We start from the raw sequence: 26,587 nt of genomic DNA on the forward strand, positions 1-26,587 counted from the left end.
ATAATGCCAAATATTTACAGTCCTGGGTTTGACCGGAAATCGAGAATGCCTAAACCCTCCAGAATTATCAACTGCCGCCACGATATGTTTCCTGACAGGTTCAAACTCCTGTCCCGGGTCAGTTAATAGTTGTGAGGTACGTCAGATCTCTGGGGCCAGCAGCAGTGCATTCTGGGATTCACCGGGGTACGTATGGGCCTAGGAGCCCCAGGGGGGCGGGCTGCTGTGGGTGAATGAGTGGCCGCTGGCAGTGTGCCGCTTGGCAGCACCGAGGCTGCCTGTCTGTCTAACACTTGTTAATGAGGAGCCCCGTGGTGGGATTCACTCATTCATAGAAATCAACACCATGTTTTAGTTTCCGTCTCCATCAATAGCGTGCGCTGTACGGGCAGTTTCTGCACATGGGACTGCACCCTGGCCCCATGTAGTGTATGACGCGGCCGTCAGTAGTCTGCCGTGTCCTGGGGTCTGCTTTCATCATCGTCCAGAGCTACCAGCAAATATGCTGGCGTGAAACAGATGTATAAAAGTACACCCCCATTTCTTCCCCCATAAAGCACAAGGTGAAAAGAGCACGCACTGGCAGGTGCCAACATTTCATCGACACCACAGGCGCTGTGAAGCCACCAGTGTAGTTTTGTACAGTAGCTGTTTGTAATCGGGTGCAGGTAGGTTCACTTTTCTAATTTTGGGTTGACTTCTCCAGGTAGGTCGTGCAAAAAACAGATGTTTAAAGCCTGGGCGCGCGGGTGAAGGCCCCTGATCTCGCTTGGGGCCCCTGAGCTCACATTGGGCCCCTGGGTAGCTCTGTAAATCCCCATTTTATTAAACAACCCTGCCTTTGGTCTGGGCCACTTTGGACAATAATGGCCTTCAGTGTAGGGATTCTTGACTACCTCTGGGGCAGTTCCTTCAACAGGGGTAGAGTCAGTTACCTGAGGAGGCTGGCTCTCACCTAGTGTCTGGGAGGGGGAAGACTCTTCTTCCTCCTCAATGCTCTCTGTTTGAGTGGAGTGATCCATTGTTTCAGGCTTCACAACCTCACTATCTGTTTGAGTAGAGGCTGAGACCATTTCAACCTTGCCAACCTTTTCAGGAGGGCACTCAGTCTGTGTTTGGGCTGTGACTGTCACAGCCTTCCTATCCTGTTCAGGGAAGTCTGTCTGGGCCTGGGCAGTGGCTACCACTGCTTTTCCAACCTTTTCAGGGAGGAATGGTGCTTGGACTGGGGCTGTAGCTATTACTGCCCCACTAATCTGTCTGGATAGGCCTATCATTCTGGAGTGAGTTTCTTGCTCCACCTCAGCCCATGCTGAGAGTTCCAGGTCGTTCCCCAGTAAGCAATCTACAGGTAGGTTATCTGTCACTGCCACTCTCATGGGCCCTGTGACATTACCCCAGCTGAGCTTGACTACTGCCATGGGATGCCTTCTCTTCACTCCATGAATGTCTGTCACCAGATAAGTAAAACCAGGGGTCAGTTGAGCAGAGGGGACCAGATGGTCAATCACCATGGTGATGCTGGCCCCTGTGTCTCTGAATGCCTCAACTTTCTGACCATTCACTAAAACCTCTTGTCTATTCTTCCCCAAAAGGTGGGGTCCAGTAGTGAAGTTGGCAAACCCCATGCCAGTCTCACAGACAAGAGTGTGGTCAGGGAACCTGGCTAGGCCATAGTCCTGCTGATGGCCCAAAGTAATGCCCACCACATTCTTGGGGGCACTACCACCACCTGGGGGATTACCACTAGTGGTAACAGGAGGTTTAGGAGTATTACCTGGGGGTATATTTCCCTTACTGCCATTTTTAGGGCAACTGGCATCACTTTTGTAATGGCCCACCTGTTTACAGGTATGGCAATAAGGTTTCTTCTGTTCTGAAGGAGTGTTCTGGGGCCCACCACCCTTGTTGGAGTTTTGGGGCCCTTGGGAAGTCTTCTCTGTGGATTTATCCCCACCCTTCTCTTGAGGCTTGGTTGATTCCTTTTTCTGGTCACCACCCTGGTTTATAGGCCTAACCCTGGTTCTGACCCATTTGTCTGCCCTCTTACCCAATTACTGTGGAGAGGTCAGATCAGAGTCTACCAGGTGCTGGTGTAATAACTGGTTCTGACAATTATTTAAGATTTGCTCCCTCATAATTAGATTGTACAATCCTTTAAAATCAGTAACCTTACTACCCAGTAGCCAGCCTTCAAAAGCCTTAGTGGCACAATCAACAAAGTCAGACCAATCTTGAGACTGAGTTTTCTGGGTGTCTCTGAACAGCATCCTGTATTGTTCAGTGGTTAAACCAAACCCATCAACCAGTGTATTCTTCAAGATTTGGTAATTGTTAGCATCCTCCACTCTTGTAGTGAGGAGCTTATCTCTACCTTTACCATCAAAGGGGAGCCACAAGATAGCTGCCCACTGACTTTGGGGAACACCCTGCACAGTGCAGGCCCTCTCCAAAGCAGTAATCCATTTGTGGATGTCATCCCCTTGTTTAAAGGGGGGCACTATCATATTCAGGTGCTTTGTATCAAAACTCCTTTCCCTATTGCTAGGTTTATTGCTGCCACAGTGGGCTGTAGCCCACATAATTCTTGCTCTCTAGCAAGGGCAAGTCTCTCTTTGGCCAGGGCAAGTTCTTCCCTTTCAATCCTCAGTTTGACTGCCCTTTCTTCAGCTTCATACACTCTCCTCTTAGGGGAAGACATCCCTCTGTGAGAAGAGTTGAGAGAGCCATTGGTTCGAAGGGATCTGTTAGAGCCTCTTGATAGAGACCTAACTCGTCCATTCCCAATGTTAAGCTGACCTGAGAGTGGGCCCAGGGGTCCCCCAGTACCAAGCTCATGTCTGCTTAAGTTGGACCTGGTTAGTCTACTGACTTCTACCTGTCCCTTATCTGCCTCATCCCCTGACAACTGATCCTCATCCTCATCCTCAGCATCATCTGCTTCCTGGAGGGGATGGTCAGTGCTATCAAAGGGTCCCTGTAAGGAGGGCAAACTCCCATCTGGATTAGAAGGGTCTGGGTTACCAGCCCTACTGGTATCATAAGCCTCTAAGAGACCAATCAGAAAGGAAGTTGTGGGGTTAGACCCCTGTCTTAGCTTCCTGAGGGTACACACCTGTCTCATCTCATGGAAGCTAAGAGCAGCATATTTAGAAGTGACCTGTGGAGGGTCCACTGACACAAGGGGATACTCAGAGTTTCCTCCTTTGTCTGACATGCTGATTCTAGTGTGGTGTAAGTGATGCACCTACCTACACTATGTGTTTGCCTACTGATCCCTTGCTAAGAGTTGCAGCCAAGGTGTGCTAAGCCTTGAGGAGCTGCAACAGCTGGTTCAGTAGAACTCAGAGTATTCTAAGCTAAGTTATATGTACCTAACAGTACTTATGTGATCTTTCAACAAGATATTCTTAGGATACGTGTGGTAAAACAACAGCAAGCTCAAATCCCAACCGCTGCTCACCAATGTGAGAAGGTGGCCTGATATGCAGTGGTCACTATTCTAGTGAACACTATGTATCAGTCCAGCAACCCTTATTGATGATTGGTTGTAAGTCAACCTTATAGACCAGCTATCCTAGTAGCATGGATACGAGCAGTCTAAGGCTAAAGACTCGAGAGGGCGTGTTAAGCCAGCTGTTATACCACACATATACCCCTTGAACACCAAGTGAAAGGACACCACACAAGTGTTATGAAAATAAACAGTTATTTATTAAGAATCACAACAGCCCTGTACTCTTTATGAGGACAGGGTACTAAGCACAAAACAAAACTCTTATGAAAATACTTAAGTTAGCACAGTATATACAAATGCCCGAGGGGCACGGAAAACCATATACTCAGAAAGTGGAATGCGAAATTACTAGCAGGTAAGTACAGTACTAATAGGCTTTGGAATCGCTAGGACTTGACTACTGAACCTTCAGATTACTAATAGGAGGCCTAGGGGACTCGGGTGCAGAGTGTGCACTCTCATGCGGGATGCGGGACAAAGTCTATGGTAGCTAGAAATTGCAAAGTTAGTGTTCTCGGGCGAACCCGACCTGGTAGAAGGAAAACGAAAGTGGATTCTGACCCTTGGATAGTGAGGCTATGCTGGGGCACCGAAATGCCGAAGTTACCTAGCCCAGGGGCTGCAGCTGCATAGGACTCAAAAGACGTCGGGAATCCTCGTAGACGGACCAGGAGCCTGGAAGAAAGAAGTTGCTGGCAGGCGACCAGTGAAGAAAGTTCGGTGGATCCAAGCCTGGATCGATGGAAGATGACACCTGAAAGCAGAGGGGACCAAGTTTGAGACTACTAGCCAGTAGTCAGTGGTCACCAGGAGGGCACTGGATGGTAGCCACCTCGACTAGGCGAGTGGGTGACGCTGTGCTCGAAGATCTCACGGACCAGGAGGCGTTGTCGGCGACCAGGAAGGAGGAGCGAGCTGTCCCACGAAGATTGAAGCTGTCGGCGTCGCTGGTCCCAGGATTGGGCAACAAAGCCTTGGCAAATTCAAGCCCACGCGGTGGACCTAAAATGGCGTCTGGAGTGGACCAGGAGGCCTCTCTTGAAGAAGGAAGCAAGGGCCAGTCTGGAGCAACCAGACCAGCAGCAGTGATGTCGTCGGGCGTCGTGAAGAAGGCCACAAGCCAGCCGGCTAGTAGCCACACAGCGCGGTGAGCACGCAAAAGCAGAAGGGCCCCACGCAGATCGTGGAGATGCTGGAGGGCTGATCTTCGGTGCTGGAGCTGCTCAGGGTTGGGGCTTCTCGGACCCCAAGGCACTCACCAGTGGAAGACTCGGTGGGCTTGTTACAAAGAAGTCGTGCAGTCTTGGCGATCGTCGGTCCCTCGAGGTCTTGTCGCACTCACGGTTCTCAGCTTTGCTGTAGAGGTGAGTAGAGGTCAGAGGTGCCAGGGAAGCCGGGTCTCGTCGAGCTGGGTCGTTGGATTCGTGATGAAGGACTTGCAGCAGACCGCAGTGTTCTTAGGATGGTGCCCGCTTGATGCAGGGTGACTACTCCTTAGCCACAAGGGAGAATCTTGAAGAAGAAATCTTGAAGTCCTTTCGAAGAAAGTCGTGTCTTGATTCCAAAGATGATCTAATCTGAACAGGGGGCCCGCTCCCATCTTTATACTAAAAAAGGGGGCTGACCCGGTGACTAGGTCCTGCCTATGGGTGGGACTAGGAGGGGGGTGGTTACACCCCTCTGCCATGCCGGACTTCCCCAGGCCAGGGGCTGGTGTGCCCCTGGAACTGGTTCAGACTGGCCTATGCGTAGTGAGCACCGGGGTGCCACTCAGCAGTCACCTTCCTGTAAAGCCCTGCCTACCCAGGATACACAAAACCATGTCTGGGACGGTGCTAGCACCGCCCCTGACAGGAAACCCTTTGTCCAGGCTCCCCTCGCTGGAAGGACTCCCAGCTGCAGGGGGTCAGACTTGTGTCTGTGGTGGCAGCATCCATTTTGTGGAGCTGAGGCTTCGTTTAACTTTAACCGGGGTTCACAGTTACATACATGTCGTGTCCCTCTAGAAGGGTGGAATGCTAACCCCGTCGCCAGAATGGGCGAGGGGTTAGTATTCCAATTCGTATGACACCTTACTCGACATGTTTTGATAAAGCAATACCAAAGATAGCATTTAACCGGGAGGATTATAATGCACTTAAGAGTATATGGTATGCGATATCATGGAACAGCTATTAGGACTTGGTTCCGCAAGCTGCAGATAGGCTCAGCTCATGCCAGAGCACCATCTCACACGATTCCAAGCACTCTGCCTTCAGGATTGTCAAGGCCTGCCATAGGAGTGACTGATAGGAATCTGTGTGTCCATTTTTAGGGTTAGATATAGGTATACTATATCTACAGCAAAGGGTGATTACACGACTTTGCCCCAGCTGTCATGCAGCCAGTTGTGTCAAATTTAGGAGGCCAGCCTGGGGTGGCATAATACATGCTGCAGCCCCTGGCAGTCCTGGGTACACCTATGCCCTGAGTTACAGGGTCTGATAAGGTGGCCCAGTACCAATTGGAAATGTACCTAAGGTACATGGAATCCATTTTACAGAGAGAGCAGTAGGCCTGGGGTCCTGATTGGCAGGGCCCCAGGTCGACTATGTCAAAAACCAGCTAAAACAGGGCAAAAAGTTGGGGGCAACCATAGTCAGGAGGTACCTTCCTACAGGAACCATTAAAGGCGGATTTGAGAAACGTAGCAGTTCATGGGACTACTAATAATAGTCGAATAAATATATAAGAAGAGAGAGGCATTAATAAGACAAGTGAGAAATGATTTAGGAATTCAGTGACTATCATCGATGTTTAGTGTAGTGAAGTCACAACTGAAGTATCTTCTGTTACTGTAGCCTTCCATACTTCCAGGGCACTAGAGCGTACTCCCTTATTGCTAAAAAATACATCACCACTCAACCCACTCGGGCTCTAATCTATGAGGAAAACGCCAGAGAACACCACAGAGATATGCCATATTAGTGACGGGTAGCTTGGCCTGCAAACATATATACGATCCAGATTTTACTGACCTTGTTCACTTTTGGTGGCAGTTATAGAATTGTGTGTGCCAAGACAGCTGGCATGAATTCATGGGATACTCACACCTTGGGGCTGGTGCAGCGGCACCTCACAGGCGATCACCTCCCAGCTCAAAGTATCAAAGGGATCCCACACAATCCCATGAAATGCCTGGGAGCAAACAGCGTGGGCTCCTGCCCTGACATTTGCCCATGAGTAGCTCTGGTGTCACTGAAGTCTTTTCACAACACGATCCACTCCAGACTCTGGCACGTCTGATTTGTCCTGATGGTGCTCTGTGGCACTACCAGAAGGGGGTGAAATGGCCTTGCGGTGGACTGGGTTTAACTGGGTACTGGTTGGAGGTGTGGGGAGACCTTGGGGCCAGAGAGAGCTTTGCCTCACTTACTAGAGGTGCAACCATGTTATATTTGTGCTACAAATAAATTACAAGTGTTACAAGTTACTTTTCATGAACATAAAACACATCTTACTGTAGTTAAAAAGGTGGTGTTGAGTGTGGGAACTAATTAGAGTTTTACTGTGGGCCCCTAGCTTTGTCAATTCCGATATCCCTTTTAAAAGCATTGGTATGGTCTACTTGACTTAAGAACCTGCCTGGAGAAGAAGAATGAAGAGTTGCCTCCTGCCTGGGCAAGAATAACCCTTAATGTATATTAGAAGGGCTCTGTAAAAGTTGCACCCCCTATCTGACTGAATCTCTGTCCCACAGGATCTACTTCTAAGAACTGCCAAAGCAAGCTTTCCTGACTTGAGCCAGGATCATTTGAAGCTACACCTGCTGTGGGCAGCGCCTGTTGGCTGGGGTGCTTGCCTCTAAGGAATCTACGTGGTAGGTTTTTAAGAAGGTTCATAATCAAAGGAGGCTGCTGGCCAGATTCTGAATCTCAGTTAACTCTCGCACTGCTGCAGAGGCTGCACAGCCAGGTCCACTATTGAAGGACAGCTGCAACTGACGGCAAGAGGAGTGAGGACCAGGCCTGCAAACCAGTTAAACAAGCATTTGCAATGCAATAGGTCTCGCATTTGCGAAATTTTAAGCTATTGGCATTGTAAATGACAATGCCTTTTATTTATCTGTTTTTAAAATCAACGCATATATAAAAGCTTTTTTTATTATTTCACCTTATCGGGATTTTATTGTTTAGAGCTCGCATTTGCAAGAGTTTAAGCTATGTTATTGTAAATGGACAATGCCTTTTATTTATCTACAACAAATAAATAAAATACATTGTCATTTACAATGCCAATAGCTCTAACTTTCGTAAATGCGAGACCTATAGCATTGCAAATCCTTGTTTTTCTAACTAGCTACTTTTGGCTAACATGGCTTTGTGCTATGAGTGACACATTCGCCCAGTCCTGGGTTTTTAAACAACAAACCACGCAATATAGGACTTGTAGTTGCGCACTTATCATTTTACTTCTGATCCATTCGTCATCAGTCGGGGACCTAGTCATTCTCTGGTAGTACTAAACAGAAAACAGCGCATAAACTTTCATGGAAGCATCACGTCTTGCAGCACATGTACTTTACCTCAGAAATAATACCTTTGGCTGTCAAGCTAGGAAAGTATTTTGTTGTTTTGTGCTTTATCGAAGCTTGTGTCCCTGCAGTCCCCTCGCTCTCCAGAGGGGGCGCTGGACGAGCTCTTCCTGCAGCCTCCCCAGCTCTCCGGTGGGGGCGCTCCCATTCCATTCCTCCCCCCACAGCACCCGCACTTCCCGCGGACCTCGGAGCTGGCCTGTGTCCCTCCCTCCCCCGGGCTTGCTGCCCCCCGTGCCGCGCGCCTCATGCTGACTCACCCCGGGAAATGGGTATCCTCGGCATCACTGACCAGGTAGGACGCGCTCGGTGCCCGCGCGAGAACTACGCGAGATCGGTGATGCAGCGCGGCCTACTGCGTCTGTGGGAGGCAGACCCAGGCAAGCGAGGGGGCAGATGGGGCCTTGAGCTGAACTGGAGGCCGGAGTAGACTGTGGAGCAGAGTCCGGAGGGGGAGGGGGGTAGACTGAACATTATTGTAGGAGGGGAGGGAACAACGGACGCGGGAGGGGTGCTTTTGCTGCGGGGGCCACAGGCCTCCTCCCCGGTGCAGGAGGATCTCTATCCGGCTCCGATTCTTTGCGGGGTTGTACGGACTGGAAAGGCGACTGTGAAACCCGGGCAAATATAGAGAAGCGGGGAGAGGCGCCAGCTGAGCGGCCACCGTGCGGGCATGGGCCTCGTCGTTTGCCCCCATGACGACGAGGACACAAGGGTACAGGAGGCACAGAGGGGGTGTATGGCATCGCACAGAGGGGGGAGGGGCGAAGGTCCCTGGGCAGTAGTGGATAGTGCCATGTACAGGGGTCTTGGGCCTGGTGATAAGGGGGGCGCGTACTGATTATGGAGGAGGCAGCGGCCCCGGTGCAGGGTGTCCCAGGGAAGCATGTGTCAGCAAAGACGTCTTGGGTCTAGTGAAGGGTGCACGGATTCTTCTAGTGCTAAGGAGAAGGGGGTGTGGCTTGAGCTCCCGGCACAGTGCTTGGTACATGGACTTTTAGGGGAGGAAGGTTCCACTGGTACACGCGTCACCAGACGGGCCTGATACTTGGGGGCAACGGTCTGGTCCAAGTTAGACTTGGTGAGCTTTGGTACAAGGTGCACATAAAGGGCCAGGTTTCAGTTGTACACGTGTCATTAATCTGGTTACAAATGGTAGTGTTTGGATGTAGATAGCATTGTGTTCTTTTAAAGGGATAAAGAGTGACTGCAAATAAGGGTCGCCTGGATTATACACAGTGGAAGTGGATCTGGTTTATTTATTTCACTTTGGGTTTTGTAGAGCGCTCTATTACCGACTATGGGGCATCCCGGTAGTAGAACTATGCTTAGCTGATTTGGAACTGTTAGGTAAAATCAGATATTTGGTGAAAACTCATGTTTTCAATTTATTTCTGAATATTGGTTTAGACATTAAGCTTTGCAGTTGCATTGAAGAGTTGAAGCCAGAAAGTTAAAGGAACAGCCATCAGGAATAGCTTTCCTAATCTGTGGGATCACAAGAGTTTTATTGTTGTGACACTGGAGATCATGAGGAACGTGTATGTGTATAGTTAAGTTCAGCTGCACAGGTATTTGGGGGCTTAATTGTGGAAGGCTCTATACATCGGACATAGGACTTGAATTGTGAGTGGTTCGTAATGGGCAACTAGTGGGTAGCTGCCAAATGCCTGGAGACGGAATGATCGTACAGGATTTTAAAGAGAAGACTAGTGGTTACACTCTGGATTATCTGCAGATGATTTAGGAGAAATTTCGGTGGGAAAAATACAGGGTGGCAGAAAGTTATAAGTGCCTGGACCACTGTCTTACAGACAGGAAATGTCAGTAAAGGTAGAACCTTTGTCAGTGACCATAGCAAGGCAGATCAAGGGGCAGCCAGTCTAGATCTCTGGATGGAAAAGGAGGTTTATCATAGAATCAGACCACTAACATTTTTTATTACAGAAGAAGTTACTGAGATTGTCACGAGCTCATCTGGCCACTAACTGTAACCAGGTAGTGACTTGGTGCCAGAAAGAAGTATGTTAGTATCCTTCCCGGGTAGCTTAAGACAGCTGTTAAACATCCAAGTAGGCACCTTCTTCATTCATTCATGGAATCTCGATTGTACTTCTGGCTCTTTATTGTAAATACACACAGTAGGCTGAGTATCATCCGTATCAGAAAATTTCCAGACCAAAAAGTCAAACATCAGCAGGGTGGGGCATATGGTTATTAAAAATAGTTGAGCATAGACAGAGAGCTCAGTCAGTGCAATGTGGAGGGGAAGACACAAAATGGTATCTATTTGACAAAAAAGGATGCAAACCATTTAAGGCTTTATTATGATATGCCAACATTTGAAAGGAAGGTATAAAAGGATGAGGCAGCTGTGCCCTGCTGTTGAGGATGTCTTATCTGAGACGACATGTGGAGCAGTTTCAGTGTTGTACGGATGTTTGAACCCTGATTGGGATGGATTGAGTAGTCCATTGGATTTCAAGTAGCCCAAAAACTGGTAGTTAATAAACTTCTCCTTGATTTTTGCTAGGTACGGGAGTAGAGAAATGGGTCAGAAGTTGGTTGGTGTATTGGACACAAGGGCTGTTTTTTTGAGGCGAGGGATAATGGTACTTTTGTTCCAGACAGTAGGCACTGTAGTGGTCTGTATGGACAACTTAATGCGGTCAGATGTGTACAGATAAAGGGAGAACCACTTTTAGAGACTGAAAGAGGGCATCGTCTATTGGGGAGCCAGATTTGATAGAAGCAATCAGGATGCTGGTCTCGGTGACTATGACAGGTGCAACTTTTAACAGAGACGAACAAGTGATTGACTAGAGCTTGAATTGAATACCAAGGGTATATATACTGACTGGCATGTGTCAAAACTGGAATATATTGTATCAATCTTCTCTTGAAAAAAGCTGGCTAAGTTGTTACAAATTTTCAGAGACATAGAAATTGTGTAGTTGGTGGCTTTAGGCTCCAGGAGGATTGGACCTCAGCGAATATCTTTTTTGGAAGAATTCAGGGCAGCTTCAATCTTATCAACTACACTGACTATACCGATAGCATATTAACAAGATTCAATGGTAGATTTTAAAAAAGATTTAGTAGTCTTCGTAGGGGGATCTCCACTTGTGTTCAAGCGTTTGGCATTGCCTTTTCAGCAAGCGGAGGTTGTCATACAAGGGGCCAGATAGTCTTTTTCCGTACGACTTACGTGTCTTATGCAAGGCACCCCATACAATTGCATGCTAATCCAAGTGTTGAAAAGTTCTGCAGAGGCAGATGGGTTCTTGGAGTTATTAGGGGCAGCATTCCTGATTGTATTTATAATATGAGCAGTTGGTTTATAGTCCAATATTTCTTTGTAATGAGACTGAGTTAAAAGAAGAATGGTACTGCGCCATGATGCGAGCAAAGCGGGGGGATAATGTAATTGTTAGTGAAGATAGTATCTAGCTTTTAGCCAGCTGTATGGGTGGGGAGCTGGTCTTCAAGAGATATATAAATGGCTGCTAGAGGCTCGATAAAGTCAAAGGAGTCTTTAGAATCATAGACCTTTAAATTGAGGTCTCCTACAATGGAAAACATAAAGAGTACCTCGGAATAAACAGAGCAGGAATTTTGTTTAACCAATGCTTTAATTGGCTTTAGGCCCCAGTGGACAATAGAGCGAGTTCCTGAGGATATACAGGGGCCTTTGATTTGTAAAGAATACAGCAAACACACTGCCCCAGTTAGGGAAACGGAGCAGGGGAATTTGTTATTTATTTATTTTTTTTAATTTTTGGAAACCTTTATTGTGCAACATAAGCTTACAAATACGGGCCCACAACCCTCAGGCCGGCCTCGAAATCAAGAGATAGCACAACTAGGCAAAATCAAATCAGCCCAGCAGTCCCATAGACAAAAAGCAGCAATTATTCGGAGCAGCACATATCAGAAAGAGGGGGACCACTGGGTAAAGGATGGATGAGGTTAATTTTAAAAAGTTTTAAGTAAGAAGGATCAGACGCGTTCACTTCACCAAAAACGCATGGCGGGCAGTGGTCTCAGCAGGTCAGTAGAAAGCTAAGCGGTAAGCACAGCATCGTTAGAAAAACATCCGAGGAATACACCAAAACATTGCAATACATGCTAGACAGCACCCGCCCTATGATCATAAAACATCCTGACTAGCGTTAGTGGAGAAATCAAGTGCATACCAGAGAGCAACGCTACACCCAGCCACCAAGCTGACCCAAAGGAAAGAAAGGAAAAGAAGAGAATCAAGAAAAAGAGGAGAAAAATAAGGCCCATAGAACTGAAACACAACAAAAACCCCCAACCCCAAACCCCCCACCCAGCACGCATGCAGAGGCTATGGCCTACCCCCCCCTAGCAGTGTGCCTGTCGCCCAATAACCAAGTCCCGAAATATAGACTTAGAGAAGGGAAAAAGAAAAGGAAGAAGAGGAAAATATATAAAACCGTGGAGGAAGGAGACCGCCAACAATTATAGTCCCGGCCGCCCACCCCTCGACCCCGCAACCGGTATAACATCAACGGATTATTCAAACAGTATCCCGCTTAACCCACCCGTCCCAGCCATATACTCAAAAGCGATACAAGGAGCGTCTCTAGCCCTGTTCCTCACGATCAAGTTGGTCAATGGAGTCCGGTAACCCAGCCGGCGCCACGGATAGTTGAGGCACTTGGGATGAGTCACACAGGCTGGAAGGTCGTCCACAAAAGTCAATAAAAGCCACTGCTGCTTGCCCAAGGATAGTACATCAGGGATCAAGACAAAGCAGAAGTCCAACTGTAGCAGCAGGCCGAGGCAAGGGCACCAGATCCAGGAAGGAACAAAGGGGCACGCCACCAGAACACAAAGGAGATGGGAAACATGGCGTCCGAGGACGATGCACCAGCCATTGCGGAAGATCATTATCGCCAGACCTCTTCCGATCAACTACGGAGAGCACTGCAGCAGAATTTGAGGCTTGATCAGCCAACGCCTCCACATGCACCTGGGTAGACAATCCACTGTAAACAGGTTGAGGATGTGGCGTAGTGTGCAGCACTGAAAGGCAATCACGGCCAGCTGGAGAAATTGCGTCGAGCCGGTTCCCCAATTCTCGGGCAGTGTCGTGAAAGGCAATCCTTAGAGCCTCCAGAGCGCCCAAAACGTCATAGATCCCCAGCGGTGTATCAGGAATAGAGGATGCAGCAGTGTCCCCCGCCCAGGGCGAACGGACGCAGAGCATTTCTGGAAGCAAGTCGCCATTTCCAATCATCGACTTCCAACTATTCCGCCGAGGATCTGCGAGGCACCGCTGGGACAAAGACATGAGGGCAACTGATTGTAGTGCAGCTCCAACTGAGGTAATGCCAGCGAGCATTTAGCCCCCAAAACGAGCAGAGGACTCCACTTGCAGGCGCTGGGTGCCCGATGCTGAAAATGGCGTCCGTTACGGGGGCAGAGCAACAAAGAAGCTGTCCAGGCCACCGCCAAGCCGGGTGAGGATACAATGTGTGCGCCGCCGGTACAATGTTTCCAAGCGCGTAGGGTCGCCGAGCGGAGGGAAGCGCTGCGGCGAGAAGCCCAGCGCAGCAATTCAATACCAGCCGATCGGCTCCTCCTCCACCGCGGCGGCCGCTGTTGTTGTGTCCGCGTCCGGCCGTCCCCAACAAGCTATGGCCCGGATGCGATTCCTCGAAGGGCCGGGAAGAGAACAAGGACGCTTCACCGCCGGTAGCGCTCGGAATGCGCCGGGAAGCACATCAACGTGAACAGGATCACTTCCCGAGTTCACTCGCTGGGTTAAGGCACAGGATATGCAGCAGGATAGTGAAGGAAAGCACAAGGGTCGGCGGAGCCGAGAGTCTAGGCTGCCATCTCGGCTGCAGGCTAGGCTCCTCCCCCCGGGAATTTGTTATTTTTATAGTGGAATCTAAAGATGATAGTGAGACCCTCACTGGGTTTGTTGGGACAATGTGTACAAAGACACCTTGGGAATGATTGTTCATATGTTGAGGTCGGAGGTCTAGTTAAGCCACGTTTCATTTAGAAAAAGGGTCTCTGGGTTGTGCCCTTCTAAAATCCCATAGGGCAAGACTGTGATGCTGTAGGGATCTAACATACATTTTTTTTTAATTTAAAAAAAAAATTTGTTTATTGAGATTTTCAACAATGTAAAAAGAAAGAAACAATGAATATTACAGATGTCATAGCATCCCATTCGGAATTCCCAGAAGGATGTTTGAGAAAAACACAAATAAAATCAATTGTTAACAAAAACGTCTATCAGGTATCTGCCTCTGTGCCAACATTCCGTCATGAGTCTTTACAGGAGCACATTCAATATAAAGTTGCATCTTAACATTATCTATGCCATAGGATATTGGGTGAGTGTTAGCTAGGTACATGCAATTTCAAACTTTCCGTGCGGGCATACCACGGGGACTTACTCATTGAAGCGCAGGATTGTCAGTTTTGGACAATTTGTGCAGCAGTTGTCCCACATTCACATAGGTATACAGCACCGACGAACAGTCTCTGTATCCCTCTGTTCATATACAGTTTGCTTCTTTCCTAAACCCCAAGTTGAGCGCCATCTGTGTCACTTGGTGCAGGGGAGCTTGCCCTGGCCCTTGCCCATTTCAAAAACGGTTCCCAGATGTTACGAGGACTAGACGCAGATGGCATTAGTTCCCAGTATGTTCCCAACTCTGTGTGTCCATATGTTACGTCTGCTAGCCACGCATCAAATTTAGGTACTTTTGATCTACCCCAACGAATCGCCATTTGTCTCAGCGCATAAAGCAATAAAAGAGCATGCAGCTTCCTGCTTTGGGGTACAGTTTCACATACAAGTCCGAGCAAGCCTAGGTGTGGGGATGGGGAATCATTCTGTCCCAAGTATTTGGTTTACGGCTTCAAATATCTTATCCCAGAACTCAGCCAGCCTCGTACAGTGCCATGACATATGTAAAAAGGAAGCCGGTTCAAACCCACATCTCCAGCATCTCTCATCCTCCCTAAGACGCACTCTGCGCAGGCTTACTGGAGTACGGTAAAACCTGTGAAGAAATTTAAAGTGTATAAGCCTCAGCCTATAATTGGGGGATAATTCCAGCAATTGCTTGCAGCAGAAGGGCCATTGCTCGTCCGTCAACTGGGGATCTAGCTCTGCATTCCAAACCTGCATGGACCTTGGGATCACGATCGGTGCTTGATCTTGCATAGTTGTAAATAAGCGAGTCACCAACTTTCGCGGTGAGGCCCTAGCAAGAACATTCTGCAGTGTTGGGGGGGCATCGGGAAATCCCTCCCACAATGAACGACATGCAATCTTTAATTTATGATAGGCAAATTTCTCTTGAAAAGAGACCTCGCGACCCTCTTCCTCAACTGGTGGGAGCTTAAATATGCCATCCGGGTATAAGTCTGCAAATGTTTGTAACCTCGTCTCTCCCATCATCACCTCCCCACCGCTTTCTTCCAAACAAGCCAACATAGGGTTTTTCCGTAAAATGATAGCAGGTGCATACAGCAGCGGAAGTCGAGCACGTCGTTGTAGTTCCCGCCAAGCCCATCTCAGGGTATCCGCTGTGTCCAACTCTATTGTAAGTCGGGGGGATTTTTTATATAGTGCTACAGATAGTGGCGTTGGCTTCACGTAGTCAAGTTCCACTGCCACATGTGGCTGATACGGGGCTGGATACATCCAAAAATGCAAGAATTGGGCCTGTGCACAGAGTGCATATAGCTGCATGTCTGGGGCACCAAGGCCCCCTTGTCTCAGTGGCAAAGTTAGGTGGTCCCACAACACTCTGGCCTGGCCTCCCGCCCAGACAAGCGACAGCAGCTGGGAGCGGAGACGCTGGAAGAAATCCCTCGTGAGAGGGATAGGCACATTCGTAAACAAATAAAAAAAATGTGGGTAATACTTCCATCTTTGACAGAGCCACTTTACCTGCAATGGACAGTGGTAGTTTGGACCAGATTGCTACCTTACACTCCAGCCAGTCCACAGCCCGCCCAAAATTCAAGTTCCAAATTTCTTGCATATTGCGGCGTCTGATCCAAATCCCCAGGTATTTATCCTCTGCGGCTACCCAGCGTAGAGGGAATTCCGATCTCTCCTCGGGTGTGCTGTCCGTTAGTGGGAAAATCACAGGCTTTTTCCAATTTATGGATATACTGGACAGGCCACCAAATTTAATGAATTCACGCAGCAAGGGATCTAGATTTTCGGCTGGATGCAGGACATATAGAGTCACATCGTCCGCGTACATGGATATCAAGCTTCGCGTGCTGAAACCTATTCCTCTGGCCGTATGGTGCTGACGTATCCTGTCTGCAAGGGGTTCCATGGCAATGGCAAAGAGCGGGGTGAGAGAGGACACCCCTGTCTGGTGCCAGGGGTCACACTGAATGCCTCCAATATCATGCCATTTACCCTGACTCTAGCCAGTGGCGCTGTGTAAAGCAGTTTTTTTTAATAGAGGACTGAAGCCCATGCGCGTCAGTATCCAAAACAAATATGGCCACTCTAAGGAGTCAAACACCTTCGTGGCGTCCAGAAAAATGGCACCAGCATGCACCGTGGGGTGGAGGTAAGGCAGAACCGAGAAAATCGTTTGAAGGTTGTGTGATGTCGACCTTCCGGGAATAAAACCCGAGTGGTCAGGGAGAGCTACCATCGTGAGAAGGGGCTGGGGGCGGTTTGCTATAAGCTTGGCATAGATTTGGACGTCCACATTTATTAGGGATAGTGGCCTATATGAATCTATCGCCGTTTCTATGTCCGGTTTCAATAAAGTCATTATCACTGCTTCTCGCATTGACGCTGGCAGTATTCCCATCTCAAATGCTTCTGCATATACTGCATGAAGCCTTGGGGCCAGTTCCTCTGCGTAAGTCTTATAAAACGCTGTCGTTAGGCCATCCGGTCCTGGGGCTTTATTCAAAGGCAACCCATTAATCACCTGCCTGATATCTGAAATGGTCGTAGGCAGGTCCATGTATCTACGATGAGTGTCATTGAACCATACCAATGCAATGGAATCTAGGAAGTCTTGTAAGTGTTCTGGAATTGTCGGCTGAGTGGCGGTGTATAGGTGAGAGTAGAATCCCTGGAATATGCGCAAGACCTTGGCTTGTCCTGTCGCGGTGCGACCCTCTGGAGTGGTGATTGTGTGTATAAAAGTGGCTGAATTTGATTTTCGGATCATTCCCTCTAGTATACGACCTGGTCGGTCCCCCTCTCCATATCTCCTCGCTTCAGCATACTTGCCCAAGAACTTGAGTTCTCTTTGGGCCTCCTCTGTGAATTCCAGTAGTTTCTCTTTCAGTTCCGCCGCTACGCCGGGCTGGGGATCAAGGTAGAATCGGTGTTCTAGGTCTCTAATCTGTTTCTCAAGCGATGTTAGTGTGCCCCTGCTCGCCTTCAGGACTCCTGCCTGTCTGGCTATGCATTTACCCCGTATCACCACTTTGAATGCATCCCATAAAGTCGCTTCAGCGTTTACTGAGCCTGCGTTTAAATCAAAATAGTCTGTGATGTTAGTTCTAATCTCCTCTTTAAGGGCGTCATCTAATAACGCGTGTGAGGGGAGTCTCCAGCTAAATTCTCGTGAGGGTGCGTCTGGAAGTGACAATGTGAGTAAGCAAGGGGTGTGATCCGATAGTGAACAAGCTAGATGACCTATTTCTTTCATCCAGGAGGCAGCAGGACACCAGCCAGAAGTCCAATCGTGACCAGGCGGCATGTTGGCTTGATATACAAGTGTCCTTTCTGGTTAGTGGGTGTCTGACTCTCCAGATGTCAAGTAGATTACCTTCAAACATGATATCATGTAATGCATTGCAGGCGTGTGGGTGTAACTGACGTGCTGCCCCCTTGCGGTCCAGTGCACCGTTGAATACTATATTGAAATCACCACCCCAGTTGACAGTTGTACAGTCTATAGAGGAGTTACGTGCCCAGACATCCCTAAAGAAGTCCGGTGAGTCCGTGTTTGGCCTGTAGGCAGCAGGCAGTACCACCGACCTACCGCCCATGCGTCCATGGAGTATGATGTGGCGACCCTCCGGGTCAATATATTCCATATTCTCAGTCTAATCTAAACCTCTTCGAACAAGGATTGCCACCCCTCTTGCATAGTTTGAATAGATTGCTGAAAGAATACCCTCCCACCTACCGTGCTTCAGTCTTTGTGATGGTTGCGAATTTAGGTGCGTTTCTTGTAGGAAACATATGTCAATGCTGTGTCTTGCATATGCATGCATTAGACTGGCATTCCTGCCATCATTTAGTCCCCGCACATTCCATGTCAGGATCTTAATACGTTCATTATTCATCCCCATTGGAGCCCCCACAAAAGCATATATCCATACATTACCCATACACTCACAGTTCGGCAGTGCAACTCCATATTCTCCTTAGAGCACAGACACTGATGTACGACAAAACATCCAACAATCCCAGTCCGCCCCCCACCCAGTCCAAGCCCCCAATCAGGTTGTGTCGAAACCCCCCAATATCCACATAAGAAGTGGAACAGTACAAACTTAGGGAAACACCCCGGGAGGGCGAAGAAGCGCAGGCATACTCCCCTGTTTTCACAGGGTGGCCGAGGGTAATGAAGTCGCAAGCTGCGAAGGAACAGGCAGCTCGTGCGAATAACAGTGACAGATTAAATTAAGGTGCAGTAGTAAATCGTCACAACATAACATTTCAAGGCAAAGTGATATATACTACAAATTTGCATTCTTCGAGAGCTGCGCGCACATATCTCAACTAGCAGGTCATGAGTATGCACCTGCATCCACAACATTACAGTTTCCCGGCGCTACGAGCGCATGTTGAAAACCAACAGACCATGAACATGAACCTGCTATCAACACATTACTGGGAGTAAGTAGGTGAGGAGACAAGTCAATCATTATCGCTCAAATGATCAGATCTCAGTTCACGTCCCACCTGCATTGTTTTTAATTTTGGACCGCAGATATGTTTTGCTTATTTCAGAGCCGATTTGGAGTCAGTGAAGAAATGCGCTGACCCATCGTAAGACACCTTAAGCTTTGCAGGGCACAAAAGTGAATATGGAATTTTTGCCTGTAACAATAGACGTTTAGCAGGAAGAAACTCCCTACGCGCCGCCTGGACCGTTGGAGTGAAATCGGGATAGAAAGAGATAGAGTTCCCTTTATGAGTTATCTGACCTTTTTCCCTCGCCATCCTTAGGAAGATGTCTCTGTCCTGATAGTTCAGCATTTTCGCTAGGATGGGCCTTGGAGTGCTGCCCACCGGTGGTTTCGGGCCAAGCGCCCTGTGTGCCCGTTCGACTATAAACACTGGGGACAGGTGAGGGTCGAACAGTTCATGCTGAAGGCCAGTGATGTACGTCTCCATTTTGGTTATGGCCGTAGTTTCGGGAATTCCAAGGACTCGAAGGTTGTTCCTTCTCGAGCACGCTTCCAAGTCATCATGCTTTTCTCTGATAACCGTCAGCAGCTTGTCCATGTGGAGGAGTTGCTCTTTCGTTTCCTGTTGGAATTCGTGCGATTCAGTGTGTCTGTTTTCCAAGCAGTCCAATCTTGTTTCGTGCGTGAATACTTGGGTTTTGACCGAGTCCAGCTGAGAGGTTAGGTTATCCAATTTAGTATCTATATTACGTAAGCTTGAGCGAATTTCCAGCATCAGCGATCGCAGATTCTCTTCTTGGCCTTCCGTTTCTGCGTCACCGCCTGTGGCTCCTTGTGTGTCTGTATCAGGTCCTGAAGGTTTGCCCGTGCGTTTGGCCTCAAAGTTTATTTTTGCCTGCCTAGTGTCGTTTTTGCCCATGTCGCTTGCGTTTCAGGGGACCGTAGGTCGGGAAGGATATTACGCACTTTGTTGTAGTGCCTGTCCGGTCAGACCTCAGTCCAGTGGGGCACCCCAAGTGCCAGGGGGGGAGAGGATGACCTACCCCCAATCCTCGTGTGAAGTGAGGACCTGACGTACCACCACCAGCTCAAGCCGGCACGGTCAGCAGCACCTCCACATTGATCTTAGTTTCTTAAGCGTGTACAGTAGCACTCAGGTCCCCGTGACGTGGGTCACAGAGACTGCTACATAGAGGACACCATTAATGCCCAGAGGCTGTATAGTCTCACAATTCACCTTTGAGCTCCAATGTTCGTTTCCCCCCGCATAAGATCACAGGGCAGTGCGGGTCTTTCCTCGTAACAACACCCTTAGGCGGGGCCTGTCGATCGTGGCTGCGACCAGAACGGAACGGCAGCCCTACTACACGCTTGTTCCCAACCCCTTGATCCGTTCGACGTATTCTTGTGGCAATGGATCATAGTGCAGTAGCCACTTGTATCTCTACCTCCGTGTGGGTGTTTATGGAGTAGTCACTTTATTTAAGTCACAAATTGTTAACCGGGCAGCTCACCCCGCTTCCACCGACATCGGCGTCTCCAGACAGGGCGGGTTAGATGAAAAGTGTGCCCCTACGTCAGTTATGCCTACAGGGCAGAGTCACCTCTGCTTCGCCGCCAGCCTCTGGTACTGCCGCAGTAAGGCGCCGTGGGTCGGGCTTTCAAGATGGCGCCTCTCGCTAGGCCTCAGGTCTTCCCCACAGTACCTTGGACTTCAGCTTCTCGTCGGCTCTCGGTTCGGCTCCGTCTTCAGGTTCGGCTGGTAGAGTAGGTGTTGTGCGCTGAGTTCAGTGATTCGGAGGCAGGTTCCGCCGGTCACCTAGCACGATGCAGCTGGGCCCTCACATCCTCGGCCTCGAGTTTAGCGGCCAGCCGGCAAGAGCCTCACAGTATCCGGCCCGTGGCTGCGAGTTTCACTGGCCGCCGCAAACTCTGGCGCAGGGAAGTCAAATCACCTCCGCAGCTCGGGAGACTGTTCACCCTGTGCCTCAGTGGTTACGCACCTCGATGCGATGTCTCCCGCTCCTCTTGCTTGCGATGTAATCAGGATTTTTGCAGGATTTAGCACTCAGCCGGCGGAGCTCGCCTAGAAAGCGGCCATGCCGCAGCCCGGCTAGCCACGCCCCCAGGGATCTAACACTAATTTGATAGCATTTGAGAGAAGGCTGAAGGACGTTGGTTAACAGCAAAAGTTTAGTGTGAGTAGAGTTGAGGCCCTGAACCGTGAAGTGACATGCATTATAGATGAAAGGATCAGTTATAGCAGTGGTGTTGACAACTTACTCACATGGAGAATTGCCTGATTTATTAAGATTATGTAGTGTGGAAGAGGAGTATGTCAAATGTGAAGACAAATCCCTCAGAGCAGGATCAGACTTGATATTTGGAGGCCCCATTTGGGTTACATAATGCCAATGGGGAGACCCTAGATTACTGATTTACATTAGTGGTTGTGCAAAGTGGCTTGAACGGGCACAGTGGTTGCTGGCTCTGGTGTAGAGAGCACCACAAGGCAGTTCTAATTTATCTGTTTAGGCATGTTCAACACTGGTGAGAACCCGTAGTTTTCAGGCTTTATGTGTGTGATGTTGGGTTAATATAGGTGGGAGCTGGTTGGGACCAAGCAGCACATATTGTCTGTTTCGGTTTTTATTTTGCATTCATCCATCTGGCTTTTTTTCTTACACATTTTTGCCCAAGCTGCACAGGGGAATATATCCATAGGAGGCATGTGCTGGTTCTGCAAACTGCCTTTGGATCTACCTTCTGTGATGAAGGTGGAGTGCACTGACAGGGTCTTGGAACTGATTAAGCGGTTGCACAGGTTGCATTGGCAACTGACTCCCAAAAGCGATATGGGCCGACTCTACCAACTGAATCCAGGTGCTGCATGAGTTAGCACAGGCTTAATCTGGCAAGTGACCCTTGTTTGGCACTAGGAATTAGTTCTGTTGGGCACAGCTTGTCAGTAAAGTTGCTCATGAAAATGGTTCATGCAGTTATGAGCTAATTTTATTTTTAAATGGGTGAAACTACCACTAACTGTAAGGTGGAGGGTAGAGATTTGGATTTCTAGGGTTTGAACATGCATAATTCCTGAAACTTTCTGTTAATTAAAATTTGTATGTTGTGCGCATGTCACATCTCCGTCGACTCTCATCAACTCTGTTGGCTCTCTGGTTTGTGCTGTGCGGCATTGGTCCTTCTAAAATTAAATGCTGGGCAGGAGGTGATCTTGGCAAGTGGCACAAGAACTGGATGGCGGGTATCCAACACGTTTGCTGTTACTATTTGTACTTACAGCCTCCCATGTCCCCAGATGGCCCTGAGAGAGAGAGGTGACATAATGTACTGGGGTCTTTGTCAAGTACCGTATTGATAGTGGAATAGCTGAAAGTCTTGCAAATTCGGTCATTTCCGTGTTGTGCAAGCTCTTACAATAAACGCATTGCTAAATCGGTTTCGCAGTGGCTGGCAGCAGTTTCTAATGCACAGATGCAGAAACCCTCTCCTACCCAATACTTATACATAACCAAGTAACTAAATGATTACCAGAATATTACTATCTTCTTTTGTGTCCAGTGATAGTTGTATTATCTGGACCAGTTCACCTAGGTTAAGCCAAGCATTCTTATTATCTAGTTTCTAGCTATAACTAGACCTTCTTGCTGTCACTTCCCTCTGTGCCACTGATCTTAATTATGCACAGATGAGAGGATCACCTATTTCTACTGATGAGGTTCGGTCATAAACATATATATTACATTATTATTCCTTACATAGAGGAGTCTTAGTTTCTTACAAATCTTAAAGTTCTTTAAAACCCTGAAGCTACAGAATTAATTTGTAGCAAGTATTGACAAATACGCAATTTTTCAGAATAAAAGATAGCTAAATAATCAATACATAAAGAGGACGGAGTGTGAAAGGGGCTGCCAACATTTGCTGTGTTTTGCAATTATCAAAAATGTGTAATTTATTTTATGTTTTTTAATGATTTAAGAAAGGTGATGCCAGAAAGCTATACATTTGTGAAAAGTAGACCAAATTCTGAATTCAGCCATGGCTCATTTGTTTAGATCCATCAAGGTTTTCCCAAAGAAACTAATCGTTGAAAAAAATAATAATAAAATGAGTTGGGAAAACTAGACATTTGTGAAAACAATTTCATCTGTAACTTCTTGTCACGATGGCCAATTTACAAAAGCAATACAAAGTTGCATCCGATAGACCCTTGTGTTTGTGAGGATATATAGTGTTTGCAGGTTCTTCAAGATTCAGAAGTACCCAAAGCTAACAAATGAGCTAACAAAACAACTGGTAGCCAAGAATAGACGGCGCACTACCACAATGATAAGGTTAAGTTACAAGCAAATAATTACAAAGTGCTTCTAAGGGTGGAAAAAGGGATTGGCTACCAGGCTATCCCACAATCCCCACAATGGGGATATAAATTACAAAGAAAAGCTTTTCCTCCCTGAGCAATAACAGTAATATGTGATATATATGTTCAATTTTTAGAAAGTTAAGTGCAAAGTACAAATAGTCATCAAGATAGAGTCGGTCAAAGTTAATTCAATAATCCATGATAGGTGTTGTCAAAGTAAATTCTTCTAGTCGTTCTTGTCCAAAAGTTCATTTACTCCAATTCTGGTATTGCAAATGTTCAAAGGTAATCAATATCCAACAAACAGCCAAAACATCCTACACGTGTTTCGTCAAGCATAAATCCGTGCAGTTGACTTCATCAGGGCTGTAAAGAACATATGTTTCATTACAAATACGATCCAAATTGGTAATTAATTCTTCAACAAGACATAATAATAATAACCTCACTTATAGGTAAAGTAAATATACCAAAGAATTAGCGAAATAAGAAGATAAGTCAATAGAGGATAATAGAGCAACACCACAAGAGTAACTCGAGAGAATACTTTTAAGGATACAGCAAGTCACCAGGGTTTAGAAATCCACCTTAGTGCACAACTCTACCAAGATAAAGTCTTAAGATTATATGTAATAATTCACCTTCATAAATACCAAAGAGATATCGTCCTTAATATTCTAGTTACTCCACTAGCATTAGGCCTGACTCTGAAATAAATGATAAATTAATCAAAATTGACAAATCGCAATATTAAGCAGCTCTTCGTGTCGCCTCTACCCCGAATATAGGCGGGGTTGATTTTATCAAACTCATTCCAAGTACCATGCAAGTCACTGTGGTTGTGTGTTGTGTTTGGGGTTGTGTGTGTGGTTGTGTGTGCTTGTGTGCCCGTGGTTGTGTGTTTGGAGTTGTGCGTGGGTTTGTGTGTGTGTGGGGCGGTTGTGTGTGGGTTTGTGTGTGTGGGGAGTTGAATTATCATTCAACTTGCAACAGAGCAGCTTGTGTTCACAAGCTTGAAAGCAGCAGTTACATACATAGGGAGCTGCAGCATGCCCATGGCTCGCTAGTGCATGTTGCAAATGAAACGAAGCATAATGTGTTCGGATCGCATTGCAAAGAAAGGCAATAACAAGGGGGTAGTAAGAGGGGGGTGGGAGGGGGATGAAATGGAGAGAGCTCCAACACGGAGAGCCAGAAGATGATTAATTAGAAATAAGGCTAAGATTAGAGAACGGGCAGGGAGCCAGGTGGAGCGGACGTGGGTGGGGGCACAGAAGGAAACTACTAGAATTCGCGAGAACAAGATGAAAAGCAAATGGCAAAGCAGGAAGGTGCGACTCGGGGTGACGCGACGGGGCACAGCAGTAGCTCAACTTGGGGCGGGAAAGACAAGACCTGCAACAGTCAGACATGTGTTTTTATCTACTGTTTATAGGGAGTGTTGTTATCTGTCACGCTCTCGCTCCTCCTGTCTGTTTGTCTACCTCTCTCTGCCTGCCTGCCTGCCCGCCCCTCACTGCGCATCGGAGTGCCTGCCACTCAGGGCCACGCGCACCTCTCTTTTTGGCAAATAACACTTGTGCGCCGGGGTTAAACTTAGCAAACTCTAATTAGTATACATTATGTTAAAAAGCCTCCCATGCTACGCAAGAGAGTGACTTATTAAATAGGCTTTTATTTAATTGCGACAGAGAATTGTTGTAGTCCAATCAACTGACAACTTATAAAAGAGCAAAGGGAAAGGAGGACGCTGTACATATAACGTTGACAGGAAGAGGGAAGACAAATAGAATAAAGTGTGTGTGAGAGACAGGGAGTACGAGAAAGAGAGAAACAGGAAGGGAAGAATGGAGACATTGAAAGGAGTGGTCAAGAGAAAGAAAAAACTGGAAGTTAGAGAGTGGGACAGCACGAGGATGCAAAAACGGATCAGAAGAAAACGAGAGACGAACCACTGGTAAGGGAAGAGAGCGAGGGCGCATGTGTGAGAGTATGACAGAGAAGTGCTTAAACAGTGACCAAGGAGGAGAGACCCTGGGAGGTGAGTGCGATAAATTAATTTCATTAAAAAATTAACGCGAGTTGTGCGAGGACGAGGAGAGAGGGGGAGGGAGGGGGCGGGGCGGGTTGTCGCAGCCCTAAAAGGATGTTCTGGCATTGCGCGGAGTGGGGGGTGGGGAGCGGCAGCCTTTGAAGTCTTATGCCGGGCACAGTAAATGGTGGTGTGTGATGTGGCTGCCGATGATGTGAACGCGCCTGGCTCACATGAACTGTACGTGATCCGCAGCTAGGTAGACTTTTCGGACCGCTTACTATAATCTCGCCTATCCATCCCTACGGGATAGAATAGGCGAGACCTAAAAACCTACCATACATAGGCATTTCTGAAAACAAGACACTTGGGGGTGTCTACTAAGGTGGTGTGACTTGTGAGGTTCGAATTTGTGTTTTAACCCAGAAGTCCATGCAGAACTCAAACAGTGCCCAAAACACATGCACCCCACATTTCTTTGAGTGTAAGTTTTGGAATCTGTGGGAGTCACACATTTCTCAGCGTTCTCCCTAAGCCTAAAAATGGTATCTGGCTTGTTAATGTGCACCCAGTGCCTCCGAGAGGACAATGCCCAAAACACGACATGAACAGATCAAAGGTTTTCCACTCCAAAACGGCCCTTTTCCGCAATTTCAATGGTTTTGGAATTCGGTTCCTTACTTAATTAGTCAGCACCCAGGGAAACCTACCTAACCAGCACATTTCTGAAAATGTGCTGGTGAGGCGTGCAGCAGTGAGGCGTGCAGCAGTGTGAGGCGTGCAGCAGTGTGAGGTGTGCAGCAGTGTGTGGCGTGCAGCAGTGTGTGGCGTGCAGCAGTGTGTGGCGTGCAGCAGTGTGTGGCGTGCAGCAGTGTGTGGCGTGCAGCAGTGTGTGGCGTGCAGCAGTGTGTGGCGTGCAGCAGTGTGTGGCGTGCAGCAGTGTGTGGCGTGCAGCAGTGTGTGGCGTGCAGCAGTGTGTGGCGTGCAGCAGTGTGAGGCGTGCAGCAGTGTGAGGCGTGCAGCAGTGTGAGGCGTGCAGCAGTGTGAGGCGTGCAGCAGTGTGAGGCGTGCCGCGGTGTGTAGCAGTGTGTGGCGTGCAGCAGTGTGAGTAATGCAGCAGCGTGCAGCAGTGTGAGTAATGCAGCAGTGTGCAGCAGTGTGAGTAATGCA

General features: G+C 48.0%; 1 protein-coding gene across 2 annotated transcripts in view; it reads left to right on the forward strand.

Annotated features, from left to right (window-relative positions):
- Nucleotides 1-8,193: 8,193 nt before the first annotated feature.
- Nucleotides 8,194-26,587, forward strand: part of ANKRD52 (ankyrin repeat domain 52) — a 430,239-nt gene continuing 411,845 nt past the window's right edge. For both annotated transcript variants that reach the window (XM_086963824.1, XM_086963825.1), the window contains exon 1: nucleotides 8,194-8,385. In XM_086963824.1, the coding sequence (XP_086819950.1) occupies nucleotides 8,359-8,385 (27 nt within the window). In that variant the 5' untranslated portion in view covers nucleotides 8,194-8,358. The remainder of the gene's footprint in view (nucleotides 8,386-26,587) is intronic.

Source organism: Lissotriton vulgaris, chromosome 1_1, assembly GCF_964263255.1.
Source record: "Lissotriton vulgaris chromosome 1_1, aLisVul1.2, whole genome shotgun sequence".
Classification (NCBI taxonomy): domain Eukaryota; kingdom Metazoa; phylum Chordata; class Amphibia; order Caudata; family Salamandridae; genus Lissotriton; species Lissotriton vulgaris.